The 25658-nt window shown below is 45.0% G+C and overlaps 1 protein-coding gene across 6 annotated transcripts in view; it reads left to right on the top strand.

Moving 5' to 3' along the window:
* FRMPD3 (FERM and PDZ domain containing 3) overlaps positions 1 to 25658 on the top strand; it is a 69091-nt gene that overhangs the window by 36897 nt on the left and 6536 nt on the right. For all 6 annotated transcript variants that reach the window (XM_027534479.1, XM_027534484.1, XM_027534478.1 and 3 more), the window contains 2 exons: positions 666 to 845; positions 11587 to 11731. In XM_027534479.1, coding sequence (XP_027390280.1) covers positions 666 to 845; positions 11587 to 11731 — 325 coding nt within the window. The remainder of the gene's footprint in view (positions 1 to 665; positions 846 to 11586; positions 11732 to 25658) is intronic.

The raw sequence follows: 25658 nt of genomic DNA, 5'->3' as shown, positions 1-25658 counted from the left end.
AGAATAATGGAGTGGGTAGCCATTCCCTTCTCCAGGGGATCTTCCTGACCCACGGATCGAACCCATATCTCCTGCATTGCAGGGGATTCTTTACTGTTGAGTCAACTGGGGAAGCCCATAGTGCCTATTCAAGAGAGCAAATAGCTTCTTAGGGAGGGAGATCCCCCTCCAGGCTACTTTGTCAGTTTAGCTTTTAGCACGAGGTGAGAAGTGCAAGCTGTTGGTGGGGGAGGGTAAAGACCAAACACCAGATGCCACCTGTTCAGACAGAGCACCAAGGGAGACTTGAGTGGCCCAAGGCAACCAATGGAAAAATCTCTGGGGTTTAGTAGGACAAGGGTACTTCAAAGGCACCAAAACAGACCTCACCTATTTGATGATTTTGCTAGAACTAGCCCTGTTGCTGCCCACTTCACTCTCCCTGCTACTGAGGCTAATGTGTCCATTTAGACCGATGATCCAGGGCCCTGTCCTGGGAACAGGGGCATCCCAGACCATTTTCCCTTCGAGGTTGTCTTCTTGCCCTGACCCTGAGCTCCAGATATTTCCAGATCTCCCAACAGAACCAGTCCAATGCCTGTTTTGTCTTTCCGCCTTCCACCTCCTCTTCCCCACTTCCTTTGCCCTTCTTTCTGTGAATGCTGTGCACCACGCTGGGGCCCCAGGATGAGAAGCAGTCAGCCACCACCCTCCTGGTGGGACCCCGACACGGCATCAGCCATGTTATTGACCTCAAAACCAACCTCACCACTGTGCTGTCCGAGTTCAGCAAGATCAGCAAGATCCAGCTGTTCCGGGAGAACCAGGGCGTGGCCCGGGTGGAGACCAGCATCATGGATGCCAAGGTAAGTCCAGCCTCGAGGGGTTCCTTCCCAGGAACAGGCCTGGGGAAGAGAGGAAGAAGTAAACTTGACAAATAGTTTTAGCCCATGAGGTGAGGTTCAGTGATTCTGAAGTGGTTCAGATCCTGGGCCTTTGGGGGCTTATCTTTCTTCCTCTTTTCAACCCTCTGGGACATGCTATCTTGACCTCATTTTTTTTAACCACCTTTGCAATTTAAAAAAAATTTTGATTTATTTATTTATCAGCTGTACTGGATCTTCATTGCTGCACAGGCTTTTCTGCATGGGCTTTTCTCTAGTTGCGATGAGTGGGGGCTACTCTTCGTTTCGGTGCATGGGCTTCTCGTTGCCCCTCATTGTGGAACATGGGCTCTAGGGCACAGTAGTTGCAGCTTCTGGACTCAAGAGTACAGGCTCAGTTGTGGGATCTTCCAAGACCAGAGATTCAACCGGAGTCTTCTGCATTGGCAGGCAGGTTCTTTACCACTGAGCCACCAGGGAGGCCCTTGACCCCCTATTAAGGTCAGCCCATGCTAGGGAAGGCTAGAAAGTGTCTGATCTACCCGTGAGAGGTTTTTAGCAATGGGCACAGAGATTGGGGAACTTGGAATTACCCCTAGGCCATCTCTTCCCAATCCTTCTCATGTCACAGCACACATAGAATTTGATATTCACGTGGGGCATTGGGGTAAATGGACCAGCCCCTGGGACTCTGGCCTCCCCAGCCCCGCCGCCGCCCCCGGCTTCCCCCAAGGCTGAAGGGATGTGTGCACACCATTTGGGTGCCATAGGTGCACACACTTGGATTCATTGAGGAGGGGAGTGTCTGAGTGTGTGGACAGAACCAAGGGGTCCTGGGGGGACAGGGAGCAGGCAGAGCCTCGTCCCCATTTCACCTTCCAGAGTCAAGTTCTTCTAGGATCTTACAACCTTTCCCATAGATCAGCTCCTTCAGACTGGCAAGCAGCTGTCGCCTGTACAGAATCTGGCAGCCGTGATCAGCCGCCCCCTCTATGGCTCTCCTGTTTGAATACCCAGTGACCAGTGTGGATGGGGGGCAGGCCTGCCTGCCAGCTGGTGGAAGCTGTTAGAGGAGGTGCAAGTTTCCTTTCTTAATCTTAAAGGATTTCCCAGGGGGAGATATTGTTAGCAGATTAAGAGGTGGAATGTTTGCTGTTTCTAAAAGAGCAAATTATTTATTTTTGTCTTTGTGAAACCCAGGAAGCTTTAATATATTAATTTTTTCCACCTGTGATTCATAGGCTTTCCATTGGTTTAGGAACCTTCCTGGAGCCAGTATTTAATTGGCTTGTGGCCACTTCCTCAACCAATGATTGCTGGCCTCCTCAGATGTTGTTGGGTGAAAAGCAAAACAGACAGGGAAGTAGGGGAGGAAAGACAAGACATACAGGGAAGATATGACTTCCTGAGAAATTAAAAGGGTTTAAAACTGAGAAACGGGTTTCCAGCTGAGTCTCCTGTTTGGAGAGTGATTCTCAACATTGGCTACACAACAGAATTTCCTTTAGAGTTTTTTTTTTTTTTTTTTTTTAAATACAGATGACTGAACCCTGTTCCCAGAGTTTGTGATTTAATTGGTCAGGCTGCAGCCCGAGCATCAGGATTTCTTTCTTTTTCAGTTCCCTGGTGATTCGGTAGTACAGTCAAGTTTGAGAACCACTGACCTCTGCATCTGTGGTTCTGGGAGGAACCAGCCCCAGCAGAGTTGCTGGGTGTTGCCTGAGTGAGGAACCCTCCTCTCATTTCTAGGAGTGATCTGGCCACAGTTGTGGGCATGAATGCCACCCAGGAGGGGTCACACTCTTATTGGGGAGACTCACAAAGGCACATGACCTGCCTTAATCATACCACATCAGAACATGTATGGACCTCTGGAATCAGACGGACCAGGTTCAAATCTCAGCTCTGCCACTTCCTAGCTGTGTGGCCTTGAGAAAGTGTCTTAACCTCTCTGAACACTGATTTCTTCAACTGCAAAATGGAGTGCCTGTCTCCAAAGGTCGTCATTCAGGATTAAATGAGAAAATGAGGTAAAATGTCTTAGGACACTGTCTGACACAGAGTAAGTACTCAACAAATGCAACCTATTATTTTTGCCAATGCAAAACAGCACTGAGGAAAAGTTCATATGAAGTCAATTTTGTGGTTAAGTGTGGTGTGAAACCATTGGAGAAGGCAATGGCAACCCACTCCAGTGTTCTTGCCTGGAGAATCTCAGGGATGGGGGAGCCTGGTGGGCTGCCGTCTATGGGGTCACACAGAGTCGGACATGACTGAAGTGACTTAGCAGCAGCAGCAGCAGCAGTGGTGTGGAACCTGGAACAAAAGAAGAGGAAGGGGTTAATCAGAATTTGCTTCCCACAGGAGAGTGTTTGAAGCTGGATCTTGAAGTGATAGGCATGGATTAGCAAGGAGAAGTGGGATGTGTTCACAGACAGAGAGCAAGCACGGAAATAAGTAAGCCATATGTGCGGGTCGATAAGCATAGTTGCTTGGCTGGAGAGGAGAATAATGAGAAAAGAGATTGGAGAGAGATTGGGGGTGGGCAGAACGAGCTGGTGAAAAGTTTCAAAGGCCAGTCCGAGGAATTGAGATTCAATGTGTTAGAATACTAGGAATCCACTGTAGGCCCTTGAAGAGAGGAATGACAGGCCAAAAGCTGACTGGGACCAGTGTACCAGATGGATGTTTGCAAGGCTAATGTGAAGCCAGGGAGGCAGAGAGGGGAAAGTAGTGCAAGTACAAGGGTGAAGTGACCAGGGCAGGGTCTGAACTGGAGGAATAGCTGTGATAATGGACAAGAGTGAGGGTGAAACATAGAATTACTACGAGTTTGCTTGCATATCCCCATACACATTCCTCTCTTCCACACACAATGCAGAGGTCTTATACCTAACCCTTGCTGCCTGCTGCCTGTATCCTGAATGCACTGAAGCACGGTGCCGTGCAGACGGCTCACAGACGGTCCACACTGTGGCTGGGTGAGGTGGTGAGACACTACATCGCAGGGTAAACAGGACATCTTGTTGGTGCATGGAGGGGGGTATGAGAAGGTTATGCTTTGCTGAGTGAAAAGCAGCAAATCATTAGGTAGATGATACAACCATCAAGTGGTAGATAGATCAGATTGGCTCTACTTAAAGGTGCTGATAAAATGCATATGAGAAACTATGGGAGAATTCTAATTTATATTAAAATGTTTCTACTTTGTCAAAAGGTTTATCATGTGTGGTAAGCAGAATCATACACCTCCCCTAAAATTCCCATGCCCTAAGCCCAAGATCCTGTGAATACACTATGTTATATGGCAAGGGGAATTGTGGTTGTAGATGGAATTAAGATTGCTAGTCAGCTGACTTTAAAATAAATAGATTAGCCTGGATTATCCAGGTGGGCCCAGTGTCAACATAAGGGTCCTTGTAAGTGGAAGAGGGAGACAGAAGAGAAGGTCAGAGTGGTGTGATGTGAGAAGGAATCAGCCCAACCTTGCTGGCCTTGAAGATGGAAGAAGGGACCATAAAACAAGGAATGTGGACAGCCTCTAGAAGCCAGAAAAGGCAAGGAAACCTGTTCTCCTCTAAAGCCTCCAGAAGGGACGCAGGCCTGCCTACCCTTGATTTTAGCCTATGAGACTTGTGTCAAACTTCTGATATCCAGAACTGTAAGAGAACACACATGTACTGTTTAAATCACTAAGTTTAATTTGTTACAGAAGCAACAGGAAACTAAGATTCCTTCAAATAGGAAGCTCTCATTCACTCCGTTAAAGTGTCATTTCTTTGATAAATGTTTCATCTGCAACCCAACTTCTGTTAACATAAAATCTGATGCATCTGTGTTCAGAGATGTCTGACATGAGCATCTCTATTTACAAGTCAGTGCCCTATGAAATGGACAGGGAAGTGTCCCTTTCTTGGGTAAACTGGCAGAATTGGTGATATACTGGTAGGAGGAAAAGAGGAAGGGTGGGGACAAAATGATCCAGGTTTCATTAGGCAGTCATTTACTGTGAATTTACTGTTGCTTGGAAGGACACTAAACCCAATGGGAGATACAAAGATGAAAAAAAAAAAATGGCTCCTAGCCCTCAAGAAGCTTACTGTCTTGTAGGAGAGAAAGAAGTACACCCTTATATGCATACCAAAGAAGGTACCTTAGAAGAGGTAGCAAGATCATGTTAGAGTATGTGCATGCATGCTCAGTCACATCCAACTTTTTGTGACCCCATGGACTGTAGCTCACCAGGCTCCTCTGTCCATGGGATTTCCCAGGCAAGAACACTGGGGTGGGTTACCATTTCCTCCTCGATGCAGAGACTGAAACTGTGTCTCTTGAGTCTCCTGCATTGGCTGCCAGGTTCTTAACATGGGAAGACCATGTTAGAATACAGAGGAGTGTGAAATTAATTCTGGCTGGGGGATTAAGGAAGCTTCCAGCAGGCACTTTATATTAGCAGGATCTGTGGTTACCAAGCAGTGCCTCTTCCATATATGTGCACAAGGAGGAGGATTTGGGAAGACAGTCTGGGAAGCTCTGCACTGGAGGGTGACTTCCTGGGCTCAGTAGGAGTCTCTCTGTAGGGCCAGTGTCGTGCTGGACCCAACTCACACAGGCACATAAGAGCTGATTGGGCATATGTATCTCTCCCAACTCTGCATTCAGTGAGGTCATATTGATAACTGGAAAGCAGCCATGGTGGGAGTATGTATGCCAGGGAAGTTAGCAAACGCTACAAATCAGAACTTTGGAGAACTGGTTGTTAAATGTTTACCAGCACACCACTGCATGAGGTACACTGAGGAAAGACTCTTTGAACTTCCTGAACAAGGAACATGAAGTTACAAACCAGAATTGGCCATTTCCCCCTAGATGTGCTATTCTGGTTTGGGAATATTCTGGAAGGGCCTTAATAACTGAGACTGTTCACTTAAGGCAGTCAGCTCTGACTGCACATTTGATTCACGTATGGAGATTTAAAAACCACTGGCTGCCCAGGCCCTTCTTTTCAAACCATTTAAAAACCAGAATTTCTGGGGATGAGGTCAGGAGTAGATAAGTTTTTAAAGCTTCCCAGGTGATTCTAATGTGCATCTGGCCTGAGAACCACTGCCTTAAAGTGATATTCTGCCTTGCCCCCGAATTGGCCGACTATTACAATTAGCCTTTCCTGGTGCTGTGGAGGCAAGAATGCAAAGGCACCAGTCCCCTGGGACTCAAGGACAACCATCTTGTTCCTTACTCCTCCAGGCCTCTAAATTTCCATTTTTTCCTGTTTTCAGGGATGCTAGTGTGAGCTGAGGCTCCCCCAAGGCCAGTCCCCTCCCTAGCTGGCATCCCCAAGTGCTGGGTGCCTTCAAACTCCCAGGGCACCCCAGGAAGGTGGTGCTAGAGCATGTCAGATGAATCCCTGCTGTACCTTCTCAGGGCTGGCCATGCCTCCAACTCCATTCTCCTCTTTTCCATTTGAAGATGGCTTGGGCCTATTTAAGGGCTTCCCCAGTGGCTCACACAGTGAAGAATCCACCTGCAATGTCAGAGACCTGGGTTCAATCCCTGGGTCAGGAAGATTCCCTGGAGAAGGGAATGGTAGCCCACGCCAGTATTCTTACCTGGAGAATCCCATGGACAGAGGAGCCTGGTAGGCTACATCCATGGGGTTGCAAAGAGCTGGACGCGACTGTCACTTTCACTTTTTCACTGGGCCTATTTAGTTACAGTTTTCACTCAGTTTACTTGCTCTGAGTGAGGTAAACATGAGGTAGTCTGCAAATATCTTTCTCCAGGAGACAGCAGTCTGGGACTGAGATGGCTCTGGGCCATTACCATACCCCATTACCACGGAAACCCATAAGGGGGAGAAAGAAATCATCACGCTAAAGTCCCAAAGGATCTCTTGTGGCCCAGTATGTCTCCTGTTCTCATGTTTGAGCCTTATTGCTCTAGTGGTTTCTGTCGGGACAAGCATTACATTAGGCGTCATGATCATTAAAATCCTATTTAAAATAAAATGTTGTTTTTGAAGGTTTCTAAGAAAACCTATCCAATCTCTCTGCTTGCCTGCCTCTGATTAGATTTTTTTTTTTTTACCCCTGATGGCAAAAACTGCCTCTGTTCCTTTCATGAGCTACATTTGGCCCCTGCTGGAGCCGATTGGGTTGTATGGCGATGCAGATGAGAGGCTGCTGATGTGCTTTGCTGAGCCAACTCAGGCTACGTTTGGCCCTCTCTGGGCATAAGATTTTGTTTCATACTGTTTTATTACTGACATTGGGCCATAGTGGGGGTAGGAGAGAAGAGGGGACATTGAAGGCAGACAGTTCAGTCAATCAGCCAGTTAGGCACTCAGCCTCTGATCTATCCATTGGCCAGCTAGCCAGCTAACCAGTCAAGATGTCAGGCTGTTAGGCATTCTGCCTGCCCTGCAGCCAGCTCATCAGCCAGTGCATCAGTGAGTCAGACTGCTTGCAGCCAGCTAGTCTGTCATCAGTCTGTCCATCAGTCAGTCAGCCTGTGCTTTGGTCCAGTGGTCTCTCGTTCTATTTGTCAGTCAGTGCCATTTCCACAAAGAACCTCTCTCCAGCTTCTGAACCCAAAGTAGTCACCCATGCACACATTCACACCCACCCACCCACCAGTCCAGTACATTCTATGTTCTGATCGGTCTCTCTACTTTCCCTTCATATTGGGTGGCACTAGTTGTAAAGAACCACTTGCCAAGGCAGGATACAGAGAGACAAGGGTTTAATCCCTGGCTCAGGAAGATCCCCTGGGGAAGGGAATGGCAACCCACTCCAGTATTCTTGCCTGGGGAATCCCATGCATAGAGGAGCCTGGCAGGCTACAGTCCATGGGGTCGGAAAGAGTCAGACACGACTGAAGTAACTTAGCATGCACACACACTTTCCCTTCGTAGTGCTTATCACACCTTGTAATCATATTCCTTTGTATGATTACTTCATTTATTTTTTTGGCTGCACTGAGAGGCTTGTGGGATCTTAGTTCCCCAACCAGGTATTGAACTGAGACCACCACAGTGAAAGTGCTGAGTCCTAGTCACTGAGGAAGTTCCCTTCATTTATATCTTATTTCCTGATGGATTATAAGCTCCATGAGGGCAGGACCTAATTGGCCCCACTCTAGGATGAACGGCTGCATCTCTCAGGGGGTCATGTGGTCCTTGAGCCGTTTAGCCAGTGTGTAGTGGCTTGCTAGGTGGACAGGGCATGGGAGCATTTCAGCCAGAGGGAACAGCATAGGTTAAGGTATGAGGGGGCAAAGACACAAGGCCTGTCTAGCACCTTGTAAATGATGTGGTGTTGCTGTAGCATATGGTGAAGGACAGTGATGAGAGGAGTCAGAGTTAGTGGAAGATGTGCTTGGAGCTGTAGGTTGGGTCACGAGAGGCTTTGTGTGATGTTGGAAGGCAGTAGATTTTAGGTGATGAGATATTAAAGATTTTAAGTGAGAGTTGTGTTTTAGACAGATGCTCAGGCCGCAGGATGGAGGTGAAGTGAGTAGAGACTGGAAGCAAAGAGGCTGGGACTTCCCTGGTAGTCCAGTAGTTAGGACTCTGTGCTTCTACTACAGGGGCATGGGTTTGCTCCCTGGTCAGGAACTGAGATCCCATATGCTGTGCAGCATGGCCAGAAAAAAAAAAAAAAAAAAAAAAAAGGCAGGCCAATCAGGAGGCTATCAAAGGTCCTCAGGTTAGTGTATCCTCACCTTTTCTTAATCATGAAAATATCACAATTTGTATGGCCCACTGGAATAAACAGATGAGGCAGTTTTGGCCAGAGGCTGAGGGGCTCAGGATCTCAGCACACTTGTGACCCATTTACATGTACCTTGAGAAGATTTGGTCTTAGAGGAAGATTATGAGGGTCCAGAATGAAGCAATGGCCATGATGTGTGTGAATGCTCCAGAGGCCAGCCTAGCTTGTAGTAATGGCAAGAGGCCTTAGTAATGGCAGTAGCAGCTATCTACACCCACTCTATGTATCCTTCTGCTGTTGGTGGCAGGGGGTGACGCAGAAAGGAAGGGGATCTTATTCTCCCCCTGCCTCACCACCCCATCCCATTCCCCTCTGCCTCTGCTTTGTTGTACACAAAGTTGACCATTCTGTGGTGATTGAGAAGCATGTGTTAACTGGAGGTACAAACATCTCCTCTACCCCTTCCAAACAATGATTCAAAGGTAGTGTCTCATCCCTGGTCCCTTTATCACTGGAGAATAGAGTCATTGCTCTTCTGGGTAAAGATGGTTCCTTTTTGTTTTTTTCCTGATGGTGTTGAATGAGTTCCACAGGAACATCACTAACTCACTGTCTGTGGGGCAGAATCCAAAATGCCTTACTGTGGCGTGCAGTATAATTAGATGAACAATAACTATTAAACAACTTAAGATAGGATTCGATCCAGCACAAGACTGTGTGATATAGACCCAGCACGGTACAAGCTCTGAGATAGGAAAAGAGTTCAAGAGGGGAATGGACTAGAAATAGTGACTTTGGGATCCCTAGCTCAAAAATGAAAGTTGATGCCTGAGGACTGAGCCTGAGACAAGAAGAGACCCAGAGAGAGAGAGAGAGACAAATGTGGTCAGAGCTTATAGAACTAGAGCACAGTGTCATCTCTCGGAAACAGAAGTCCAGAGAAGAATTTCCAAAGGACTATGAGATCACTGTTGACAAATGAAACAAGCTGAGAGGTGTGAATGTGAATACAGACTATTGTATTTAGTTGGAAAGTAGCTTTACTCATAGATTAGGTGGCAAACTATGAAGCAAACCTGACCCAGCAGCACTTGTTTCTAGAAATAGTTTTTGGAGAAGACCACCACACCCATTTGTTTAGCCTACAGATTATCTATGGCTTTTTTCACATTACAATAGCAGAGCTGTAACACAGCCTGTGTGGCCTACCAGGCCTAAAATATTTACTATCTAGCCCTTTGCAGAAAAAGTTTGCCAATCCCTGGTCTATATGAACTGAAAATATTCAATGCAAGCTATGTTTCAGGATCCTGAGAGATAGCAAAAAAACTGACTGCTGCAACTTTAGCTAAAAGCTGAGCTGGTTTGGATTCAGAATTGTTCCCAAGGTGAGGGTCCAGCCAAACAGGGCTCGTCAAGTTGGTGACCAAGTTCCATCAAGTGTTTGTGATGTGCCTTTTTACTGCTACTGCCCTGAAAGTAGAAGTGTTAGTCGCTCATTTGTGTCCGACTCTGTGACCCCATGGACTGTAGCCGACCAGGCTCCTCTGTCCGTGGGGTTTCTCCAGGCAACAATACTAGAATAGGTAGCCACTCCTTTCTGCAAGGGATCTTCCTGACCCAGGGATCGAACCCAGGTCTCCTGAATTGCAGGCAGATTCTTTACTGTCTGAGCTATCAAGAAATCCCCTAGTAGGGTCCTAATCACCCCTCACCTGTACTGTTGCAGTAGCTTCTTCACTAGTCAGAGGAGGCTCATTCCCTCCTCTTAATTCCTTTTGCTCTTAATGCTTGGTCCAGAAACACTCAAAAGACAAGATGATGCATGACCCCATGGCTTCCTCTTTAGCTAGTCTTCAGTGGTCTTTACCTGGAGGCCACTTCCCTATGGCAGGGAAAATACTCTCATGGCTGGCTTCAGTCTGACCCAAATTTATTTTCAAGCCACACTTGAAGAATACAGATATTGGGAAGGTTTCTGGAAAAGGTGTAGGTGTTTTTTGGGGTTGGGGGGTTTTTTTGTGTTTTTGTGTGTGTGTGGTGTTTTTTTTTTGTTGGTATATCATTGCCAGGTCTTTGAAGTAGTCAGCTAGCTAACCCCAAGATTAATTTGACTGATTTAGGGTCAGGAACAGAAATCAACAGAGTATGCTAGTATTTTCCAGTGTGGGTTAAATAAAACAACCCCCCCCCCAAAAAAAAGCAGCCCTGCTACTATGAGATGTTCTATAAAAATAGATTTTTTTGATCAAATAATTGGAAAAAGTTGCAGTATTAAAGCCCTCCTCTTGAAGTTTCACAGCGCACATTAAAGGATCTGAGAATTCCCATAAGTATAATTGTGTGCATAGCTTTGTTTAACTCATTGTTTCACATACATATTTGACCAAGAAACTCTTTTAAGTGGCACCGATTAACACTGTGAGGGCACTTAGGGAAATAGAGGGAAATGCGGGGAACAGCATGCAGGTCTGAGCAGGACTACAGACCAGAAAGACTTTGTGGCCCAGAAGACACAGGGAGGACTGGATTGCTCAGAGTGTCCATGTCCGGGGAGCTCTCCTGGGTATCATAGCAGGTTATAGAGTTGAGTAAGAGATAGTTCATGCATTTGAGGAACTTCCTGTCAAGGATCTTCCCCAACCTAGCCTAGACTCCCAGGTTTAGCCTTGTTCTCTCAGCAGGCTTGCCCATCTGCCGAGCCTCAGTAAACCCAAACAGCCACACAGCAGTCATGTGATGTTATATAATTTTAGTCTGTTTCAGTAAAAGTGGTTCATTAAATGTGTAATTAAAGGTTGATTTAGTTTTGATACCTGGGGAAGAGTTGACTATAAATAAATTCTCAAATCAGAAGAAATTATCTGTCAGCCTAGGTGCCTTAATGTGGGATTCAGAAAGGATGTTCTCGTTAACTATTCAAGTCATCTTGTCTTTGCTGTTGTTCTCCTGGACATGTACCTGTTCCCCTCCCTCCTGCCTCCTCACGTTTTCTCCTGTCTCTCCCCCAGCCTCTGGTGCTGTTGATGGAGTGGCCCGAAGCCACCAACTTTGCCTGCCTGATTGCGGGGTACTGCCGCCTCCTGCTGGATTCCAAGAAGATGGTCTTCTCCAGGCCCGCCAGCCAGCCTCTACCACCTCCAATGATCAAGGCAGGTAGGGCTCAGCCTGAGTTTTCAGTGTCTCAGAGGCCCTTTGGACCCTGCAGACATGGAGGAAGGCTCACCCCTTTCTTCCAGCTCCTGGTTTACCAGGAGTCCCTGATACACCATTGCGTCTCCCCTGGCCCAAGCCAGTGGAAAAGACAGCTGGCCTTCATATGGGCCTGTCCCACAAAGGATGCCGGTGACAATACTTTGTGTCTGAGTTGGTCAACAAGCATAACATAAAAATAGCAAACGAGCAATGCATAGAACCAATTGGAGAATCACATGGGATCTAAGGCAAAGCTTTAGAGGTACAGTGATCTAGGAGAGATGCACAGATGTCCTGGCGCAGTTGAAAATGAAGCTAAAACCTTTCTTTTGTTCATCAGAGTGGGCACTGACGGAGCTGCCTGGAGTAAGAGGCCATGGAAGGCGGGGGTAGGAAGGGCTATGCAAGCCCAGCAAGAGGCTCAGAGATAGGAGGGAATGATCACTAGGATCAGATAGAGTCAAGGGCTGCCCCCCAACAGAAGGCTTCCCAGTGAGGCAACTCAGTGTATCACCCAGAGCTGTGCTGGTGATGCGACACATAGGGGCCTTAGGACAGATCAGCCCAGTCCAGATACTGCTGTCCTGAACCACAGTAGGAGGAGAGGGAGGAGACCCAAAGAACAGACATTCCATGTATTACACCCGAGGCTTGCCTTGTCCCAGCACCCAAACATCGTGGGCGGAAGTTGAGACTGACTGCCCAGGAGTCGCCTTCCTCACATGCTGATGACTCCATCCGCTTGCCTTGCTGCTTGTCTCTTCTCTTTAAGGCTGTCTTGGTTTGCAGTATGGTTACCTGTGATGTAGAGTGAGGAGTAGAAACACACTTTCAGGGGATGAACCAGCAGCCTGTGGGCTGTGTACACTCACACCCACCCTCTCACTTCATGATCTCTTCACGAACGTGGTGACAAGCCTGTGTTTACATCTCATCGCATTGTTCACAGGAATTATTATTATTTTATTTGGCTGTGCCAGGTTTTAGCTGCAGCATGTGGGATATTCCATCTTTGTGTGGCATGCAGGATCTTTTTTTTTTTTTAAGTTGTGGCATGTGAAATCTTAGTTATGGCATGTGAGATCTAGTCCCCTGACCAGGGATCAAACCCAGGCTCCCTTTCATTGGGAGCTCGGAGTCTTAGCCACTGGACCACTGGGGAAGCCCCTGACCAAAGGAATTAGAAGGCAATCCACCAAACACAGATGTAGGAAAGGATCAGTGGCCTTAAGGCACATGAAGGAGGTTCTACGTAGAGAAGCATAGGAAGTGACTTAGAATAGAAGGAGCCAAGGGGCTGAGCTGCCATCTGCACTATCAAACCTCTGATGGTCAAAGGATGCCAAGGCCAGCATTAACCTTGTCAGTGTCACCTGTGGTCTTCCTCTCTGTCATCACATCCAGTGATACCTCTTACTGAACAGCACCAAGAGGGAGACATGGAAAAGGAAAGCCAGAAAGAAAAGCCTGGAACCCAGCTGAGGACCAGGTGTGGAAATGACAGTTGTTTAAAGGGATCCACTTTCACAAGACCCTGGGAGTGACTCTGCCAGTCCCACCCGGCCTGACAAAGTGTTTCTGTCATCCCACCCTAGCCAATGCTGTCCTTAAATACTCTCCTTGCTGTGGGGACAATGGCACCAAGTAAGCAGCACAGTCTTCTGTGTCCTGGCAGTTCCACTGAGCACATTGTATGTTGCAACCCTGCTGCTATTCCAAAGGCAAATCCATTTCTCATGGAGGTGTTGCAGCCTGCAAAGAGGTTTCCAAAAAACTGGATGTGGGTTTTGGTCCTTCCTGATTCCTGAGAGCCCCCTTGGGCCTGCAGAGTGATGGGGGCTCAGGCTGTCTCTACCACAGGGCCTCACTTGTCCATGTGGGAGCCACACAGACCACAGTGGTGTCCCTGCTGTTTGCAGTGCTTCACCTCCCCAAGGCCTTGAGTCCACAGCAGGGCCTAGTTGTGTGGCCTTTGGGACTGTCAGATGCTGGGTTCAACAACAGCCACCCAGTGTTCTCAGCCAGTGGCACAGGGCAAGCCTCCCGGCTCTGCCTGTCAGGGGCTGGTGTGCACTTCTTCTCCCTTGGCCCCAAGGACAGGCTAGAAAGACAGCAATGGGTACCACTGAGGAGCCCTCTGCCCAGATTACAGTGAGGGGCCATCAGTCCCTGGTACAAAGCTGAGATGGCTTTCCTCTGTTGGCCCGCACTTTCATTTCAGAACACAAGGCCCAGTGCTGTGTTACTTAGCCAAGGCCTATAGGGAAAAGGAATCCTGCCAACTTCAGTTGGGCTTTACCTTCAGGAACCAAAGCTCCAGACCACTCAGGGCCTGGTATCCCTGGCCTGCTCTCTATTCTTGTCCCTCGGCAGTTACTGGCTGCCAGCTAGCTCGACTCAGTTCTCAGCTGGCTGGGCCAAAAGGATGCTGTTAAACCCACAAGTAGAAAAGAGAAAGCACCTCCTCTCCTCTGAGACTGAATGAAAAAGGAAAATGGGGATGTGGGAAGGAAGGGATTACCTCTTGGGTTTTATCAGTAGTTTCCCCACAGGAGGTATTTCATTTATTCACTCAACAACTCTTTCTCTAGTATTCACTATGTGCCAGGCAGTGCGGATAGAGCCAGGAGTAACAGACATGGTCTTTGTCCTCGCCAAGCTTACAGTCCAGCGGGGGAATACGGACAGATGATGAAATGGATAATGTCAGTGCAGTAAGTGCCTTTGCATTTATTTAGGGGAAATTCAGCTGACACAACAGAACAATACCTGGGCTTGAGAAAGACTCAGACAAATGCCTGTTCTCCAGCTGTGGGAAATCCAGAGGCAGCTACCTTCTCTCTCCAGCCTTGAATTCCCTTGTATCCTGGGGAAATCCATGAAAGTAAGGTTTGGGGGCCCCAACTGGGATGACAGTTGGAGGAACTCACTCTACATTTTCTCTCACGGTTATAAGGCAGTTTGGTCTAGTGAATCAAGTATTATGCTTAATGGCTACTACATAGCCCATGCATGGCTTACTGATTTTCATGAAGTTAAAACTCCATGACATGCACAGAGTGCTAAAGCTGGATTGAACATAACAGGCTTTTTTAATGATGAGTCAGAAAGAACATGAACTTATTCCAAAGCCTCTAGGTCATTATTATAACCAGTAATGATTACTGGACTGTAGAATATAGCAAGGCCAAGTAATAGGAGGCTAGCTAAGTCAACATCCTGCTGTATGTGTGTGTGTGTGTATGTGTGTGAGATATACTTGAGCATATATAGGTAAAGAACCCGCCTGCCAATGCAGGAGACGCAAGAGATGCGGGTTTGATCCCTGGGCCAGGAAGATCCCCTGGAGGAGGAAATAGCAATCTGTTCCAGTATGCTTTCCTGGAAAAGTCCATGGACAGATGAGCCTGGCAGGCTACAGTCTGTGGGGTTGCAAAGGGTTGGACACAACTGAGCACACGCACACACACACACACACACACACACACACACACATATACTTATATAGTGATCTAGTTGGACCACCAGGCTTCCCTGGTGGCTCAGACGGTAAACAAACCACCACCAATGCGGGAGACCTCAGTTCAATCACTGAGTTGGGAAGATCCCCTGGAGGAGGGCATGGCAATTCACTCCAGCATTCTTGCCTGGAGAATCCCCATGGACAGAGAAGCCTGGGGGGCTACAGCCCATGGGGTCACAAAGAGTCAGACACAACTGAGCAACTAAGCACAGCACAGTTGAATCACTATCCTATTTCTTTGCAAGCATTTAAGTTACCCTTGAGAGTAACTGAGTACAGAGGGCTAGACTAGGGCATCCCTCTTGGGGAAAGCTGATGAGCAATTTACAGCAGATTCAGTCTGAGAGGCATGCTGTCCCAGCCGTCAGCATATCATAGCTGACTTTACTGGCATCTGTAACCTTCTGTCCTCAGATGTGGGCTTTTGCAGGCACACTGTCTCTGCCACACAGCCCCATGCTGCTCCTTGGATCTGCACATCACAGCACCAAGTGGCAGGCTGTGTTTCATCTGGCCTTGACAACCTGGTGCTGGGAGATGTTTCCATCTTGCAGGGAGGGAAGCCACCTTTGGACATCAGGACCTTGGCTGAGAGAAGTCACCACCTGCTTAGTGCACATGCCTCTGGGACCCACCTATGATGGCAGCTTGTTGCCAGGCTGGCTATGCTGATTATTCATCTGCCTCAAAGGGAGTTAGCACCTGGTACATGGCTGAGCCCTGTGAACAGTGCCTGTGGGTAGAGACCTCCTGAACTGCTAGTTCGTGCTCCTGGCTTGGTGCTCCCCTAGAGCACTTCTTACCTAAAGCACAGAGGTCATTACATACCATTCTCCCGCTGACCTAGAGTTCCCTAGAGTCAGCCACTGTGATCTAAATTAAACCCACTCAATGTGGTTACATTGACTATATGTTTAGAGAGGCAGCATGTGTGTGTGTGTGCTCAGTCGTGTCCAACTCTTTTCAACACCATGGACTGTAGCCCACCAGGCTCCTCTGTCCAGGGAATTCTCCAGGCAAGAATACTGGAGTGGGTTGCCATGCCCTTCTCCAGAGGATCTTCCCAACTCAGGGATCGAACTCATGTCTCCTGCATTGGCAGGCAGATTTTTTTAACCACTGAGCCACCAGGGAAGCTCTTAAATTGGCCTATTTGACCATAAAAAAGGGATTTTTTTCTGGACTCTCAGTTCTATTCCATATGACCTATAATGTCTAAACTTATGCCAGTACCACAGTTTGAATTACCATTGCTTCGTAGTGAGTTTTAAAATCAGGACATATGAGTCCTCCTACTTTGATCTTTTTAAGATTGTTTCAGTTATTCTGGATCTCGTGATTCCATGTGAATTTTTGAATTAGCTTGTCAGTTTCTACTTAGCTTGTAATTTCTACTTGTGGCTCAGCTGGTAAAGAATCCACCTGCAATGCAAGAGACCTGAGTTCGATCCCTGGGTTGGGAAGATCCCCTGGAGACAGGAACAGCAATCCACTCCAGTATTCTTGTCTGGAGAATTCCATGGAGTATAGTCCATGGGGTTGCAAAGAGTTGGATGTGACTGAGTGACTTTCACTTCACTTCTATAAAGTCAGCTGGAATTCTGATAGGGACTGTGTTGAATCTATAGATCAATTTGGGAAGTATTGCTATCTTAGCAATATTAAGTCTTTCAGTCCATGAACACATAGTATCTTTCCATTTATTTAAATCTTCTTCAATTTCTTTCATAAATGTTTTGTAGTTTCCAGTAGTTTCCAGTTTCTTTTATTAAATTTATACCTAAGTATATTATTTTTATGCTATTGTAAATAGAATTGTTTCCTAATTTTATTATCAGATTATTTATTGCTACTGCATAAACATACAATTGATTTTTATATATTAAGTTTTTATACTGTAACCTTGCTGATATTGGGCTTTTTTTTGTTTTTCTGGCTGCACAGTGTGGCATGCAGGATCTTAGTTCCCCAGCCAGGGATGGAACCTGTGCCCCCTGCAGTGGAAGCACAGCCTTAACCACTGGACTGCCAGGGATGTCTTGCTGAGATTGTTTATTAGTTCTAATATTTTATTAGTGGATTCTTTGGGATTTTCTATATATAAGATCTACAAATAGAAATAGTTTTACTTCTTTCTTTCCAATCTGGATGACTGTATTTCATTTTAATAATTGTCCTAGCAAGAAATCCAAGTATGGTGTTGAATAGAAGTGGTGAAAGTAGAAATCCTGGACTTTTTCCTTATTTTAGGGGGAAGCTTTCAGTCTTTCACCATCAAGTATGAAATTAACTTAGGTTTCTCACAGTTAACCTTTATCATGTTGAGGACATTTCCTTTTATTGCTATCTTGTTGAGTTTTATCATGAAAGATGTTGGACTTTGTCAAATGATTTTTTTGTGTCTGTTGAGATGATCATGTGGTTTTTGTCCTCTATTCTATTAACGTGGTATATTACATTAATTGATTTTCAGATGTTAAACCAATGCTGCATTCCTGCAATAAATCCCTCTTGGGCATGATGTGTAATTCTTGATATATGTTGCTGGATTCTGATTGCTAGTATTTTGTTGAGGACTATATTTTGTATCTATATTCATAAAGAATATTGGTCTGTAGTTCTCTTGTGTGATGTTTTTGTCTGCTTTAGTATCAAGGTAATATTGACAATCATAAAATGAGCTGAGAAGTATCTGTTCCTTATCATTTCTTGGAAGGGTTTGTGAAGAATACTATAAATTACTTCTTTGAGCACTTTATGAAATTCACCAGTGAAGTCATTTTGGGCTTGGACTGACTGACTGACTGACTTGATTAATTTGGGGAGAGTTAATTACTGATTCAATTTATCTTCTTGCTATTGGCCTATTTAGATTTTCTATCTTCTTAATTCAGTTCTGGTAATTGGTGTATTTCTAGGAATTTGTCCATTTTATCTTAGCTTATCTAATTTGTTGGCATAAGCTTATTCAAAATATTCACCTTATAAATGATTCTATTGATGGAGAGTGAGTAGTAATGTCCTTTCTTTCACTCCTGATTTTAATAATTTGAATTGTCTCTCTTTGAGCTTGGTCTGTACAGCTAAAAGTTTGTTGGTATTATCAATCTTTTCAAAAAACCAACTTTTAGATTCACTGATGTTTCTCTATTTTTCTGTCCTCTATACTGTTTCTTTGGCATAGTCAATAAAGCAGAAATAGATGTTTTTCTGGAACTCTCTTGCTTTTTCGATGATCCAGCAGATGTTGGCAATTTGATCTCTGGTTCCTCTGCCTTTTCTAAAACCAGCTTGAACATCTGGAAGTTTATGGTTCACGTATTGCTGAAGCCTGGCTTGGAGAATTTTAAGCATTACTTTACTACCGTGTGAGATGAGTACAATTGTGCAGTAGTCTGAACATTCTTTGGCATTGCCTTTCTTTGGGATTGGAATGAAAACTGACCTTTTCCAGTCCTGTGGCCACTGCTGAGTTTTCCAAATTTGCTGGCATATTGAGTGCAGCACTATCACAGCATCATCTTTCAGGATTTGAAACAGCTCAACTGGAATTCCATCACCTCCACTAGCTTTGTAGTGATGCTTCCTAAGGCCCATTTGACTTCACATTCCAGGATGTCTGGCTCTAGGTGAGTGATAACACCAACATGATTATCTGGGTCGTGAAGATCTTTTTTGTACAGTTCTTCTGTGTATTCTTGCCACCTCTTCTTAATATCTTCTGCTTCTGTTAGGTCCATACCAGTTCTGTCCTTTATTAAGCCCATCTTTGCATGAAATGTTCCCTTGGTATCTCTAATTTTCTTGAAGATATCTCTAGTCTTTCCCGTTCTATTGTTTTCTATTTCTTTGCATTGATCACTGAAGAAGGCTTTCTTATCTCTCCTTGCTATTCTTTGGAACTCTGCATTCAAATGGTTATATCTTTCCTTTTCCCCTTTACTTTTTGCTTCCCTTCTTTTCACAGCTATTTGTAAGGCCTCCCCAGACAGCCATTTTGCTTTTTTGCATTTCTTTTTCTTGGGGATGGTCTTGATTCCTGTCTCCTGTACAATGTCACAAACCTCCATTCATAGTTCATCAGGCACTCTGTCTATCAGATCTAGTCCCTTAAATCTATTTCTCACTTACACTGTATAGTCATAAGGGATTTGATTTAGGTCATACCTGAATGGTCTAGTGCTTTTCTCCACTTTCTTCAATTTCAGTCTGAATTTGGCAATAAGGAGTTCATGATCTGACCACAGTCAGCTCCCGGTCTTGTTTTTGCTGACTATATAGAGCTTCTCCATCTTTGGCTGCAAAGAATATAATCAGTCTGATTTCGGTGTCAACCATCTGGTGATGTCCATGTGTAGAGTCTTCTCTTGTGTTGTTAGAAGAGGGTGTTTGCTATGACCAGTGCTTTCTCTTGGCAGAACTCTATCAGCCTTTGCCCTGCTTCATTCTGTACTCCAAGGCCAAATTTGCCTGTTACTCCAGGTGTTTCTTGACTTCCTACTTTTGCATTCCAGTCCCCTATAATGAAAAGGACATCTTTTTTGGGTGTTAGTTCTAGAAGGTCTTGTAGGTCTTCATATAACTGTTCAACTTCAGCTTCTTCAGCGTTACTGGTCGGGGCATAGACTTAGATTACCGTGATATTGAATGGTTTGCCTTGGAAACAAGCATAGATCATTCTGTCATTTTTGAGATTGCATCCAAGTACTGCATTTCGGACTCTTTTGTTGACTATAATGGCTACTTCATTTCTTCTAAGGGATTCCTGCCCACAGTAGTAATTATAATGGTCATCTGAATTAAATTCACACATTCCAGTCCATTTTAGTTTGCCGATTCCTAGAATGTCTATGTTCACTCTTGTCATCTCCTGTTTGACCACTTCCAATTTGCCTTGATTCATGGACCTAACATTCCAGGTTCCTATGCAATATTGCTCTTTACAACATCGAACCTTGCTTCTATCACCAGTCCCATCCACAACTGGGTATTGTTTTTGCTTTGGCTCCATCCCTTCATTCTTTCTGGAGTTATTTCTCCACTGATCTCCAGTAGCATATTGAGCACCTACCGACCTGGGGAGTTCATCTTTCAGTTCATCTTTCAGTGTCCTATCTTTTTGCCTTTTCATAATGTTCATGGGGTTCTCAAGGCAAGAATACTGAAGTGGTTTGCCATTCCCTTCTCCAGTGGACCACATTCTGTCAGACCTCTCCACCATGAGCTGTCCATCTTGGGTGGCCCCACACAGCATGGCATAGTTTCACTGAGTTAGACAAGGCCATGGTCCATGTGATCAGATTGGCTAGTTGTCTGTGATTGTGCTTTCAGTCTGTCTGCCCTCTGATGCCCTCTGTCAGTGCCTACCTCTTACTTGGTTTTCTCTTACCTTGGATGTGGGGTATCTCTTCACGGCTGCTCCAGCAAAGCAGAGATCAAATTGCCAACATCTGCTGGATCATCGAAAAAGCAAGAGAGTTCCAGAAAAACATCTATTTCTGCTTTATTGACTATGCCAAAGCCTTTGACTGTGTGGATCACAATAAACTGTGGAAAATTCTGAAATAGATGGGCGTACAAGACCACCTGACCTGCCTCTTGAGAAACCTGTGTGCAGGTCAGGAAGCAACAGTTAGAACCGGACATGGAACAACAGACTGGTTCCAAATCGGAAAAGGAGTATGTCAAGGTTGTATATTGTCACCCTGCTTATTTAACTTCTATGCAGAGTACATCATGAGAAACGCTGGGCTGGAAGAAGCACAAGCTGGAATCAAGATTGCCGGGAGAAATATCAATAACCTGAGATATGCAGATGACACCACCCTTATGGCAGGAAGTGAAGAACTAAAGAGCCTCTTGATGAAAGTGAGAGAGGAGAGTGAAAAAGTTGGCTTAAAGCTCAACATTCAGAAAACTAAGATCATGGCATCCGGTCCCATCACTTCATGGCAAATAGATGGGGAAACAGTGGAAACAGTGGCTGACTTTATATTTCGGGGCTCCAAAATCCCTGCAGATGGTGATTGCAGCCATGAAGTTAAAAGACCCTCCTTGGAAGGAAAGTTATGACCAACCTAGACAGCATATGAAAAAGCAGAGACATTACTTTGCCAACAAAGGTCCATCTAGTTAAGGCTATGGTTTTTCCAGTGGTCATGTATGGATGTGAGAGTTGGACTATAAAGAAAGCTGAGCACCGAAGAATTGATGCTTTTGAACTTTGGTGTTGGAGAAGACTCTTGAGAATCCCTTGAACTGCAAGGAGATCCAACCAGTCCATCCTAAAGGAGATCAGTCCTGGGTGTTCATTGGAAGGACTGATATTGAAGCTGAAACTCCAGTACTTTGCCCACCTGATGCAAAGATCTGACTCATTGGAAAAGACCCTGATGCTGGGAAAGATTGAGGGCGGGAGAAGGGGACAACAGAGGATGAGAGGGTTGGATGGCATCACTGACTCAGTAGACATGAGTTTGGGTAAACTCTGGGAATTGGTGATGGACAGGGAGGCCTGGCATGCTGTGGTTCATGGAGTGGCAAAGAGTCGGACACAACTGAGCGACTGAACTGAATGGATTCTTCCCCAAACTCTCCTCGCATACAGGCTGTCATATAACTATATAAGCCTATGTTTTTAACCATTACCCTATAGTTCATCATAGTGGTCTAGATGCTGGGGGGGGGAAAAAAAAAACTTCCAAATGCCTTTCAAATTCCAGTTTGACGGGGGCAATGAATCAGTGTTACTTTTCACTAGAGCTTACAGCCAGCACAAAACTGTGATGATGTCACTTAACAATGGAGCCCCAAAATACATGAAGCAAAACCTGATTGAATTGAAAAGAGAAAAACACAATAAAACTGCGATAGCTGGAGAATTCAATACCCTACTTTCAATAATGGATAGAACAACTAGGCAGAAGATCAGTGAAGAAACAGAGGACCTGAACAGCACCATGAACCAATTAGACTTAACAGAAATCTATAGAATATGTCATTTAACAATAGCAGAATATACACTCTTCTTAAGTACACCTGGAACATTCTCCTGGACAGACCATATATTATTAGGTCATAAAATAAACCTCAACAAATTTAAAAGGAATGAAATCTTATAAAGTATGTTTTTTGAGCACAACAGAAATAGAAAAAAATAATAACAGAAAGAAACCTGGGAAATTCATATGTACATGGAAATTAAATAAAGCATTCATAAATAACCAATGGGTCAAAAAATAAATCACAAGGGAAATTGGAAAATACTTTGACATGGATGAAAATGAAGATACAATGCATGAAAACTTATGAGATCTAACTAATATAGGGCTTAGAGGGAAATTTATAAACACCTGGATTTAAAAAGAAAAAAAGACTTCATATCAGTAACCTGACCTTCCACCTTACAAAACTTGAAGAAGACAAAGTATGGGAATTCCTTGGCAATCCAGTGGTTAGGCCATGGGACTTTCACTGCTATGGCTCAGGTTTAATCCCTGGTGGGAAAACTAAGATCCTGTAAGCCACAAGGCATAGACAAAATAAACCCCAAACAAACAAAATCAGTGAACTAAACTCAAAACAAGCAGAAGGAAAGAAACAGTATCAGTTCAGTTCAGTTTAGTCACTCAGTCGTGTCCGACTCTTTGCAGCCCCACAAACTGCAGCATGCCACGCCACCCTGTCCATCACCAACTCCTGGAGTGCACACAAACCCATGTCCACTGAGTCGGTGATGCCATCCAACCCTCTCATCCTCTGTTGTCCCCTTCTCCTGCCCTCAATCTTTCCCAGCATCAGGGTCTTTTCCAATGAGTCAGATCTTTGCATCAGGTGGGCAAAGTACTGGAGTTTCAGCTTCAATATCAGTCCTTCCAATGAACACCCAGGACTGATCTCCTTTAGGATGGACTGGTTGGATCTCCTTGCAGTTCAAGGGACTCTCAAGAGTCTTCTCCAACATCAAAGTCAAAAGCATCAATTCTTCGGTGCTCAGCTTTCTTTATAGTCCAACTCTCACATCCATACATGACCACTGGAAAAACCATAGCCTTAACTAGATGGACCTTTGTTGGCAAAGTAATGTCTCTGCTTTTTCATATGCTGTCTAGGTTGGTCATAACTTTCCTTCCAAGGAGGGTCTTTTAACTTCATGGCTGCAATCACCATCTGCAGGGATTTTGGAGCCCCGAAATATAAAGTCAGCCACTGTTTCCACTGTTTCCCCATCTATTTGCCATGAAGTGATGGGACCGGATGCCATGATCTTAGTTTTCTGAATGTTGAGCTTTAAGCCAACTTTTTCACTCTCCTCTCTCACTTTCATCAAGAGGCTCTTTAGTTCTTCACTTCCTGCCATAAGGGTGGTGTCATCTGCATATCTCAGGTTATTGATATTTCTCCCAGCAATCTTGATTCCAGCTTGTGCTTCTTCCAGCCCAGCGTTTCTCATGATGTACTCTGCATAGAAGTTAAATAAGCAGGGTGATAATATACAACCTTGACATACTCCTTTTCCGATTTGGAACCAGTCTGTTGTTTCATGTCCGGTTCTAACTGTTGCTTCCTGACCTGCACACAGGTTTCTCAAGAGGCAGGTCAGGTGGTCTTGTATGCCCATCTCTTTCAGAATTTTCCACAGTTTATTGTGATCCACACAGTCAAAGGCTTTGGCATAGTCAATAAAGCAGAAATAGATGTTTTTCTGGAACTCTCTTGCTTTTTCGATGATCCAGCAGATGTTGGCAATTTGATCTCTGGTTCCTCTGCCTTTTCTAAAACCAGCTTAAACATCTGGAAGTTCAAGGTTCATGTATTGCTGAAGCCTGGCTTGGAGAATTTTGAGCATTACTTTACTACCGTGTGAGATGAGTATACTTGTGCAGTAGTTTGAGCATTTGGCATTGCCTTTCTTTGGAATTAGAATGAAAACTGACCTTTTCCAGTCCTGTGGCCACTGCTGAGTTTTCCACATTTGCTGACATATTGAGTGTAGCATTTTCACAGCTTCATCTTTTAGAATTTGAAATAGCTCAACTGGAATTCCATCACCTCCACTAGCTCTGATACACGTATAAATATGCCTGAGTCCCTTTGCTGTCCAAGTGAAACTATCACAACACTGTTAACTGTCTATACTCCAACATAAAGTAAAAAGTTTAAGAAAAAAAAAATACATGGGCTTCGTCGTCTCTCAAACCTGGGCTCAAATACAGACTGCCAGGGAATTCCCAGCTGGTCCAATGGTTAAGGCTCTGAGCGTTCACTTCCAAGGTCGTGGGTTCAATCTCTGGTTGGGAAACTAAGACCCCAAAAGCTGTGTAGCATAACGCCCCCCCCCAAAAAAAATCCAGACTGCCATTTACAATTCATGTGACCTTAGGTAAGTCACAAAATGAATGGATCAGTTTCTTTCTCTGTAAAATGGGGATAATGATAGCACCTACGTCATTGGGTTGTTGTGAGGATTAAATTGGATCAGGTATATAGCCTTAGCCTAAGATAGTGTTTGCCATCGGTCTGTCTGCTGATAGCAAAGAAAACTGGCATTGTCTGAGTATATTCTCACAAGTAACATGGGAAGGGGCCAAAAAGCAGCCTAAAAGAGAGAAGCCATTCAGAAAGAAAGCATTTGCTATGAATAATCCTCAGATCTACATACTTACCATTGTTAAATCTCCTCTGTGAAAGTCTTCTCTGATCATTCTAGACTGAAGGCCTCTGTCTCTTCTGTGAACTCCTCCTGCACTTACTGTCTCTAAAATACATTTGGTAGCAGACTTCCATGGCAGTCCAGTGGTTAAGACTCTGTGCTTCCAATGCATGGGGCATGGGTTCCATCCCTGGTCAGGAAACTAAGATTCCTCTTAAGTGAGGCATGGTCAGGAAAATAAATACTTGACTAGAATATTTTGCCACATGTACATAGAGCAGGCAGGCTAGCCCTGTATGAATACAGAGAAGTGATGTGATTTGAGGAATTGAAAAAAATGCTCTTCCTACTCTCCTCCCACATAATATACATGCCAGCATCTGTCTCATATGCTTGACACATTCAGATGCCCCAAATTCTGCTAGTAGAGCTCTGTTCTTTTAGGTGCCCTCCATTGACCATCCTCTTTGAAATACACACTCTTGGAATTGTACTACCTGTTGTACACTTTCTCACTAAAGCACTACTAACTTGTCAGACTCATTTCCTTCTGCTAGAAGAGATACAACCTCACACAAGTATAACACAGGCTCTGAATAGAGGGGGTTGGAGACAGTGACAGTTCCGAGGGAACATGAAACAAACCTCACCCGTACAGCTGACTCTTGGACCAGACATATACCCATGTAAGAGTCCAGCTGTGCCCAGACACC

The sequence above is a fragment of the Bos indicus x Bos taurus genome, chromosome X (genome assembly GCF_003369695.1).
Source record: "Bos indicus x Bos taurus breed Angus x Brahman F1 hybrid chromosome X, Bos_hybrid_MaternalHap_v2.0, whole genome shotgun sequence".
NCBI classification, from domain to species: domain Eukaryota; kingdom Metazoa; phylum Chordata; class Mammalia; order Artiodactyla; family Bovidae; genus Bos; species Bos indicus x Bos taurus.
This window is presented reverse-complemented; position numbering and strand designations above follow the sequence as displayed.